Consider the following 10,324-nt stretch of genomic DNA (forward strand, 5'->3'; position numbering starts at 1 on the left):
AGTCCGGTATTTCAAAGTTGTTGTTTTTTTGTTTGTTTGTTTTAACAGAGACATTTTAACCCACGGTTAACATTTATTTAATAATTTCACAATTATAAAAATGTAGTCCCAAGGTTGCGTGGCTTTAGATGTACCGTTACCAAGTTACACAAGTTGCTATCTCGCACCAAGAGACTGAGCAGTTACCCTATTTATCTGCACAGATTACTCGTTTTTATACTTCAGCACAACATAATAAAAGCTGTCTTTATCAACCAAAACTCTTATTAAATTACACAAACCAGTATCTTTAGTGTTTCGCTGTTTATGAATATTATGTTCAAATTGTGCGTGCAGATAGGTAACACACTGATAAATAATAATAATAAAAAAGATACCTTCACGCTTTTTTCAAAAACACGTTTTTATTAATACCAGTATTATAACGGTGTTTCCATACAAAGACTTAAAATCGCCATACTTTGCAAAGTTAAGCTTAAACTTTACATGAATTACTTACATGAAACTTTCCATGAAAAACAACATCCCTTAATAAATCTTTGCGTTTGGACGTTGATTGAACAGAAACCTCAAAGCTTTCTGGTGCAACCATCTTCTCATCACCAGGTCGGTATCATTCCTGGAACAGGACCCCTTCTCTGCTCGAGCTCTATCAGATCGTCACCGGGCTCGTGAGGTATACACTTGTTGCGGCTTGGACTTCCCCGACTGTACAGAGTGCGTTACTTGAGAAGCCAAAACGGTAAAACCAGGAGCTAATATTAGACAGAAATATAAAGTCGCAATCTAAACTCTTGAAGAGTTCAGCCTCAACCATTGCCGTACTTTTCCTCCGCCCTGTTATTTCATTTTGCCAGACACTGGTCCATTCATGTTGCTATCACTTCCAGCGTAACACATGCCGCCTAGGGATTTCACAAAATCTTCAAACCTAATGAAAGCTTGATAATATAGTATGCTTGTTGGACATCATATTCAAGTTTGCCTTATAATCCCCGATACGTCACTTCATTCACTGCTCAACAACTCTGCAATACCAATAGCATTTTGACCCAATCTGATCCTTGTTTCACTCATACTTAATAACTTTATTTCTTACTCCTTTACTTCTGAAGCAGTCCTGTGTGAACATGACTTTGAGGAATGCACCCCATGCGTTTCCACTGCCTACTAAAATAGCTTACATTTCTGTATGCTTCGTCTTGTAAATACAGTGAAACAAAAATATGCCTTTAAATGCCATGCTTTTGTAATTTTCATTGTCAAACAGTTTTACAGATGACCTAAACAGTATAAACTTACTATAGTCTAAACACCCTCATGCAAACACAGACAGCGGAAACACACACGGGTATCTTTCATAATATATCAATTTTACGTGGTTTATTAGAGCATTTTAGAGGGTTTTTAAAGCAATTTTCAGCATTGCAATACTAATCAAGTTTTGGCAGGCAGTGAAAGTATAATATAAAAAAGCTGAATAGGGTAATAAAAAAAAAAAGTTTTTTACAGTAGCAGTTGCTGGATTGAAACTAATAATATTAGACAAACTAATTAATGATGCAATAAGTAGAAGCCATTCAGAATGACAATTACCCGCACTGCGACTGAGCAAGCTTGTTCTCTGTAGGGCAGTATTGCTGCTAGTTATTGTGCATGCCACAAAGCACGTTGCAGGTCTGTTATACTATGGATTCCATGTGTTCTTTATTAATGATTTTGGGAGAATGGGTATGGTAGAAATCTTGTCCCTAAAGACCTTCATCAGTGTTGTACAAACAGGGTCAGGTATAGTAGAACTTATTGACACTTTCATTTCTTTACTCAGACTAACAACGTTTTGTTTTTTATTTTTATTTTACTTTAACACTACCTAAATCTATTATTCAGTTCTAATCGCAACCATAGATATAAGAATCACAGACTAGATCTGCCAATGCCAGCAATGCAAAAACAAACTTGAACCATTGTAGGTGTTCACTAGATGGCGCTGGCTCTTACTAACATATGACTGTAACTAGAACTAAGGAGCAGCTTCTAAACTCAGTGCAAAGCACCTCAGCACATAGTATATCAAAAAGACAACAAAATATTAGGGTATTTGTAATAAGAACTACTCAAAACGAAAACAAACATCATAAGAGGTAAATGGGCAGTACTTTTTAATTTTTATCAACAAGGTCCACAATCCACAAATATATAAGAAAGAAACATATTCAGTGCATTTATAGTTTGGTGCCTGAGTGTGCTTGAAAATAAATAAATAATGTTCAGAATGACATTTTAAGACGCTGATCTCTGCATACCACAGTAGGCCTAACATTTTCATATTATTGTTTTAAATATTTTAAACTCTAGGTTGCTATCATTTCAAACTATATTAGTTCTTGATATGTCCTACCGTGGCATCTGTTTGGACATATCCAATGTCCTCAATGGCCTTGATGTGAATGATGTCCACCCCTTTTTCTCGAATAGGTAAAGAACTATATTTCTCATTTCTCTTCATCATGGAAGCTTTTTGTAATTCTTCAAGGGCCACCTCTGAGATGGTGTGAACAGAGTTACCTCTACCTGCAGGGATTAAAAACAGGAAAATGTTTATGAATCACCACAGCAGAACCCTTCAGTAGAGCTTTATTAGATGCCACTTTACATGATAATGACACATTCATAATGATGGAAATGAGCAATAAGTATTAACATTTATTATTAACTTTACCATGCTGAACTTCTCAGTGACGATCTATTTTGTGTTTTTATGATATTAATTAATTCTAGTATTGGTAGGTTAGGCTGAGCAACAATGCTTTGAAAGGAGATTATTCCTTAAGACTGTTCGTCTTTTGGGTGATGTAATGAGACACAAGGGTTATAGAGTTTCACTAACAAACAATTAAGAGTGTTTACAGGTGATATCAGCACATGGTGCAACATGCAAATCTTGCAGTCAGTATTATTTTATACCTGTTCCATCTTCTTGATAGAATTGGAAATCTGTTCTACCTCCTACATAAGAAAACCTCTTTACAAAAAACTAAATGAATGATTCTCATTTTACCAATGTATAAATATTATGTTCAAAAGTAATTTGAAAAAAAAACAAAAAAAACTATGGTAAATGGTTTGGTTAGGACAGGGGTTAACGAACATACATACATATGTATGTTACAAGCATATATATATATATATATATATATATATATATATATATTATATATTATATATATATATATATATATATATACACTTTCAAATTTACTACTTTTCATTGTTCTGTAATTGAATATAACTGTAATAAAAACTGAAAGCATGCATTTAGCTTAAACTCCTGATAATATGAATTACTAATAATAAAAATGGTTCCGCTGGTCGCTTGAAATGTTTGTTATTCATAATTGACTGCATTATGGCTGAAATCCCTTCCCAGTTGACATTACATTTATTTACCTTTAACTTTTGCCAGTATTATGCACACTGCCACTCAGTGGTCAGAGTGCCACCCAGTCAAGCCTCTGATGCTTCTAAAGTTCATACACTTCTTAAGCAGATCGGCTTGTGGGTAGTTAAGAACTCAGAAGTGCTTGGCTTAGAATGACCTTCTTCTGATAAGCCAGCAACTAGGTTCCTAGCATTAAACTTCACAGAACTAAATTAGCTGTCTTCATTGAGCAGGTCTTCATTTATTACACTTTACTTTTCACCAAAAAATAAATAAAAAAGGATTTTAAAAAAGATGTGATAGCATACAGAAAACCAAACCCATTCCAAACAAACTAACCCTCATCTCATTCTACAACTCAACTAGGTGAAAAAGCAAATAATGCTCTTATCCACCACCAAACATCCATTTTGAAAATGTAGCCCTTTCAAAGCACCGAAAATATTGAAGCAGAAATAGATCACTATGGTAATGTGCTGTGTTTGTTCATTAGCTTCACTTCTAACCTCATTTCCCACCTACTTTCCTAACCTCTCTGTTCTACCGAGAAATTACTTCTCATCCATCTTTCAAGTTTCTGACGCTCTCCCATCTTTGTGCAATGAATCCATGCATGGCATATTTAAATCATGGTTAATTTGCTTCAGGCTATTCATATACCTACGGGTGCAAATAGTGTTTCATACATGACAAGCATGGGCAATAATGACCAGATTGGAGAACATAGGAATAGTTGGGATAAGAGGCCCAACAAGTCCCATTTAGAAACAGCTGCCTTAACAAAGCTTTGAGCCATGGTGCTATTCTCCAAGTAGAAAGGTGCTTCCTAAATCAGGTCAGAATTTATAAATCTTGCATTTTAATTTGCAGCCCTTCATCATATTTTATTATGTGCCGAGTTTGGAAACATACAGTATACTTATAATTGACATTAACTTTATACCAACACAGCTAGCTGACATTCCAACTAGTTCTGACTGTCTATAAATCAATTCTGGCTGCAACTTTTACTTTTAACTGGTTCTGCCAATATCTTCAGCTGGGTTAATATTTAACTTAATAGGTGTATTTTTAGACCAGATGCCATGTATTTTAATACCACGATCACCAGCATGTTTTTTTCTTATTTATTTTTTATTTTTTTGTATTTTTAATGACCCGAATGATTAATACAGTCCTGAAATTCAGATTTAATTTCTCACTATATTTAAACCCTGTTCCAGGAAGTCAAAGGTGCTACATTAACAAAATCAAACCACCCAGCCATTCAAGTGTATATAAATATTTAATGCATTTAGATTAGTGACAAGTCAGGGCTATATAAGTCAAAGCCTTTAGAACTCCTCTGTAACTCATTAGGCATTAAGCTTTATTGATCTGAAAATGGTTTTAGTCGATCATTACCAAAGTACAATACATATCATTGGCCTCCAACTAGCTGAATCGCCATCTTATTGATTCGTAGTGATGTTATAACACTGACAAACAGCTGCATTATCTTACACTTATTGTCATTCAAATGGTTTACTAGTTGAAATACACTGGGGCAAATGTGTCTGTCAACAGACCTTTATATTAAGAAGTAATTAGATCGCCAATGAAGTGGAGAGATTTCAGTTAACTGCAGTAACAACATTTTAATGTTGTTGCTTTTTGCATAGCATATAGCCACCAGTAGCCAAATAGTGTAAATAAGTTTATTTCAGGTTGTTCAATTCCATGCGCTGTATAGTGTCTATACCCAAGACCTGCAGAATGATATATGCCCTTAACCACCATTGCAATCAGCAGCATTGGGAACTCTCACAAGCTTTTAATTGGCTACTTGGTGCCACTGGTAGCTTCTTTGGGATGTTTCACACACAGAGCCTAAGGAAAGATAAAGTTAAATCACATTTTTGTTCTAGATGTATGAAGGATTACGTGTTAGAATAATTAAAAGTGCGTAGTCAGCAGCCTGTTTGTTAGAAGTACAAAGGCCCTCTGAGGGTTCCTCAGAATATCTAGTGAAGAACCGATAATGTGTTTAGACCCTGAGGTCTGCAGCATGAATCTCTGGTGAACAGTTTATTCAGTCGTTCAACTATAAAAACATGTTGATGCAACCTTGCATCTGATCAGTTTGACTGTTTGGATAGCTTCTTTTTTCAAGCATAAATAGTTATATTAGAACCATTGTATGCACAGTAAAGACCGTACAAATTAACAGATGAAAAAACACGTATGTCTCAAAGCCGTGCTTATATATTTAAGCAACAAGGGGATATGGGGAATCCTATGTGTCTGGGGATTTGTTTTCCCCTGATTCCACAAGCACAGGCAATAACTACTGATGCAACATAATGGCTATTATAGCAGTACATGTTTGCTAATAGGAAGACACTGGGAAACCTATAAAAGTTTACCACAGTATTTCTGCAGTTATAGCATGCTTTTATCATGGTTATACTATTAAATTACCGGAGTTTACCCTGGTTTGTCGTGTTTCAACTTCCATAAGGGAATGTTAAAAAACAATACGTTTTTTTTTCACAAATCTAGAAATAAACACACCAAGAATTCCAATTAAAACCCCTAAAAGCATTTCAGCTGAGCTGTTTACCATTAAAAAAATAAGAGTTTCAACACTTTAGGTACAACAGTCAATGATATGTTGTTATTTAAATATTGAAAAAAAAAAAAACAGTGATACGTGCTGTAGATAAATAGATGTCTGAGAGGAAGTATATATATATATATATATATATAATATAAGAATATATCTATATATATTATATATTTCCGATATTGGAACGTTTTTGTAGAATTACGCACGTTTAAGAAGCACAATAATCAAATTGATTATGAGTATTCTCTCGAAAAGGACAACACAAGAAGCTGCTGGAGAAAAATCCATCTGTTTTCTATCAAACTAATATATCTGACCGTGAACGCGCTTATGGCTCAGTTTTCAAAACTCCCTTATGTTCGATGTTACTTTTATAATGATGGGCTGGAGTCCAAGGAAATGTTTGGCAGTTTAAATAACCATACAGCAGGATTAGAACGAGTCTCCGTGGGAATCAAAGTTTAAGAAAAGTCAATAAGGAACTTCCTTGGGTCTAATCTTAGACCGCTGCATTCGCCTTGGAATTCAGACACACAGCTTTGCTAACTGTGTAAACATTGGCATCCGTTTATATCCGATAAATCTAATATTTTGTAATTGCAAGTTGTATCATTATCGTTATTACTATATTACGCATAAAGCCAATTTAATAATAATAACAAAAATACTGTATTTAAAAAATAGTTAAATATATGTAATTATCTACATAACAGTAACCCTGTAATCCTCTCTTCAAATTATACAGCACTAAAATAACATCAATAAACACCTATCTGCCTTTTTAGTTTAACATTACTATTTTCTGGGATTTAAAACACGACACACACAATCTGATATTGAAAATAACAAAAAAGTGTGTAGATCATTAAAATAGAGATGATTCTTACAATCTCCAAACATAATAATGTGTAATTTGCCCTTACGTGCCGTTCTGGATTCATTGCATGTTTTCTGATGGACGATTCCATTCCTATCCATGATAGCCCGTGTCCTTTAAATACTACTCCACTGTTCAACTCAGACGATTTGCGCCTTCGGGTCTTGCGCTTACTGGTATACAAACAGAAGACTTTTGCCTGTCTTTACCTTCATCCATCGCCACTCCTATTGCGCGACACCACGCTTAGAAGAAAAATAATGGGGAAAAAAAAGAGTTGTCTGACTATAACGCCCCTGTTCCACCTGGTGTTAGTGGCTGCAAAGATTTCCCCGAGGTTACTCACGGTTCCAGGACAATAGCACAGCATTTAGATTCCCGTTGGATTCCAACAACAAAACACGTTGGATAGATGTGTTAACTAAGATCATTCAAGTGAACTTCCGATAAACAGCAGCTATACCATTACCCGGCGTAATAAAAATATACTCCAGTAACTGAGTATTCTGAAATAAGGAAACGCTTCACGTGTCTTAATATAATAAATACCGTAGTTTATTAAAAAAAGCATACTCCCAATTCTTATTTTTGAAGGTAAGACAATTAGATAAACACTCTTACTGCAGATAAGTGTCTATACAGACAATGTCCAGCAATGGTTTTAAGATGCTGGTGTTAGTTATGCACGGCGATTGTGATGCTGGTACAATTGCATACACAGCTACAGTCACCAGCAAAGCAAAATCAGGGATACACTAAAACACATGACAAGAAGCGACATTGATGTGGAAAACCCAGTTAAAGCAACACACAAAGTAAGTAGCACCAACTGCACAACAAACGCTAATATTACTGAAAAGACTTCTGAAATGAGAACGAAAATGAGACACTTTAACACAAACAGGTGTACTGCAGCAATGCACCATCAGCATGTACACATGTGATAAATGCTGGCACAAGCCAGTGTAAATTAAACAAATAGAACTGCAAGAAGACCACCTTCAGTACAAAGCGTTTCCAGGCTGCTTGACCTTGCTGGTGGTTCCAGCACCAGCCAATGAGTGACAGAAGCAGGTGACCATGAGAGTAAAATCTCCAAAGTAAATGTCACAAGGTGCCTGTCATTCCGCAAGGTTATCATCCCAGTGTCAGCTGAAATGGGTATCCCCTTTACCCAAAATATTATACTGTGTCTCTCTGTCCATTGAAAGAAAAGGCTTTGTTTACATCTGGTACAGGCACGCGCAAGAAGAAAGAAGTTGCTAAAATGCATGTTTATCTCTGCAGAAAATAGTAGATAAATTGTCATACAATACTTCTCTTCTGCAGAGCCAGGGCTATGCTTACCTAAAATGCATGACTTACCATGGTTTTACTATGCTATACTTTTATGGTTATACTATGGCTATGGTTTTATCAAGGTATACCACTTTGCAAATGAAATGGCAGGTATTACTTACTGAATGACAAGTTGTTGGCATAGAGTATTAAAACCATAACAGGAGCTCACCCGCTTTGTACAACCCAGAATGAAACAGAGCTATATACACAATTGCCACCTGCTGGACATTTAAAGTACTGCAATGCACAATTCTAGTTTAAAAAGGAACTGACTGTAAAAGCACATCAAAGCTTACTGTGGGACTTCAGTAGACTGAAGCAGTCTGGCTGGTTAGACTGCAAAAAGAAGTGTTCCCTATTGTGTAATTCATGATGGCCCACTAAATGCGGTGTACAGTTGATCTCTGATTGTATGTATTCACTGAGGTCATTGATTGTTTATTGGGGCCATTTATATACAGTAACATTAAATAAATAAACACGTCCTCTATTTGTAGGATAATTATAAACTGCATGTGCTACCATTTCTTGTGATTACTATTTTAAATTAAATTTAGTTTTAATTTCATGTAACGGTTATGTGATCTTTTAATTTTTTTTTTTATGAGCTGATAATTTATTGCCTCTATCGATGTACTTTATAAATTCAATTATATTTAATAGAAATCCGTTAATGGGAACTTTTTGATTATAAGAAGTCTCTCTCAGTATCATTAATAGGAAACTCCAGTTTAAACTCTCAGGATTCCCTTTATTCAAAAATACCAGATATGAAACAATTAAAAACACAGTAGGATCTTGCATCAGTTTCATTATAATGACCAAGCCTGTTAGGATTTTGACAACCCACAGAGGGCGCTCAAATTCTTTTGAACAAAATTATTTCAGCTAGTACAGTACTCTAAATAACAGCCCTGTCATCTTCACAGTAGGAGAAAACAAACAAGCAAATAAACAGGCAAACAAACGACGAATGACACAGATTGTTACAGGTTACCATTTTTTTGCACAAACAATGTGGGTAATTTTTATTTTCGAAAATATAAATATTTGATCAGGTTTTTATTTTTTTATTATTATTATTATTTTTTTAATGAATAATGCATACCACACATTGTCAGTACATTTCATACGGTAGTAATCAATCGATTCTTAAAACTGTAATATTACCTTCAGGTGCCCAGTGAGTCCGTCCACAAAGTTTAAGAAATTCACAGGTGCAGTCAATGGAATTTCTCAAGAAACACGCGCTTTTTGATAACTTGTGGCTAGCTCCTTCCGACCCATTCACTGAACACCTTAAACATACAAACTTCCCAGTTAGTTAAAACTTCTACATCCAAGGCGGGTTGTTGAATGTGCTACTAAACTGCAAGAATGAGGAAATGCACAGGATTGTATGTCAAGCTTTTAAGACCTGGGGGTTGGCACTCTTATCAACCGCACGCAATCTTGCTGTTCTTCGATGTGTAATTAAGAAAACACAACAGAGAAATGGGAATGGCTTGACAGACAGAGTATCACTTGAATCATTGGCCGAGTTATGTAACTGAACCGCTCAGAACAGTTCAGTGAAAAGCCACACAGCCGCTCAGAGCAGCTCAGAACGCAGATTTGCAGATTTCATTGGAGATCTGAGTGAGAACAACTCGCTCTCTGAGCCGTACATTTACTTAACTCGCTCATTGTCATAGCTGCCAGAGAATTGCAACTGAATGATTAAATAATGCACAGACCCATTTAACCGACACAAACTGATCAGTCTAAAGTTAAATAACATTAAAACCCAAAGCAATTCATTCAGTGTTGTATTGCTGTTGCAGTGTAAACAGCTCCGTGAGTGCTGGGAATACCGAGCTGTTTCAAAGAAGGGAGTTCACTTATATTAACAGGTAAAACACGTTGAGCACCCTTTGTTTTGTAAGTGTACAAAAATGTGATTAAAGGTCTCTGGAAATGTACAGTGTATAATGCAATCTTGTTTTTGTTGTTTTAATGTTATTTGAAGATTCCCCATATTCACTCATCCGTTTTTTTGTTCATATATATATACACA

The 10,324-nt window shown here is 35.4% G+C and overlaps 1 protein-coding gene across 2 annotated transcripts in view; it reads right to left on the bottom strand.

The window, feature by feature from the left end:
* LOC121329907 (anoctamin-1-like) overlaps positions 1 to 9,734 on the bottom strand; it is a 45,393-nt gene extending 35,659 nt beyond the window's left edge. For both annotated transcript variants that reach the window (XM_041275925.1, XM_041275924.1), the window contains exons 1-2: positions 9,439 to 9,734; positions 2,402 to 2,574 (exon numbers count right to left, since the gene is read on the bottom strand). In XM_041275925.1, the coding sequence (XP_041131859.1) occupies positions 2,402 to 2,512 (111 nt within the window). In that variant the 5' untranslated portion in view covers positions 2,513 to 2,574; positions 9,439 to 9,734. The remainder of the gene's footprint in view (positions 1 to 2,401; positions 2,575 to 9,438) is intronic.
* Between the last annotated feature and the right edge of the window lie 590 nt (positions 9,735 to 10,324).

This window comes from Polyodon spathula, chromosome 17 (genome assembly GCF_017654505.1).
Source record: "Polyodon spathula isolate WHYD16114869_AA chromosome 17, ASM1765450v1, whole genome shotgun sequence".
Classification (NCBI taxonomy): Eukaryota; Metazoa; Chordata; class Actinopteri; order Acipenseriformes; family Polyodontidae; genus Polyodon; species Polyodon spathula.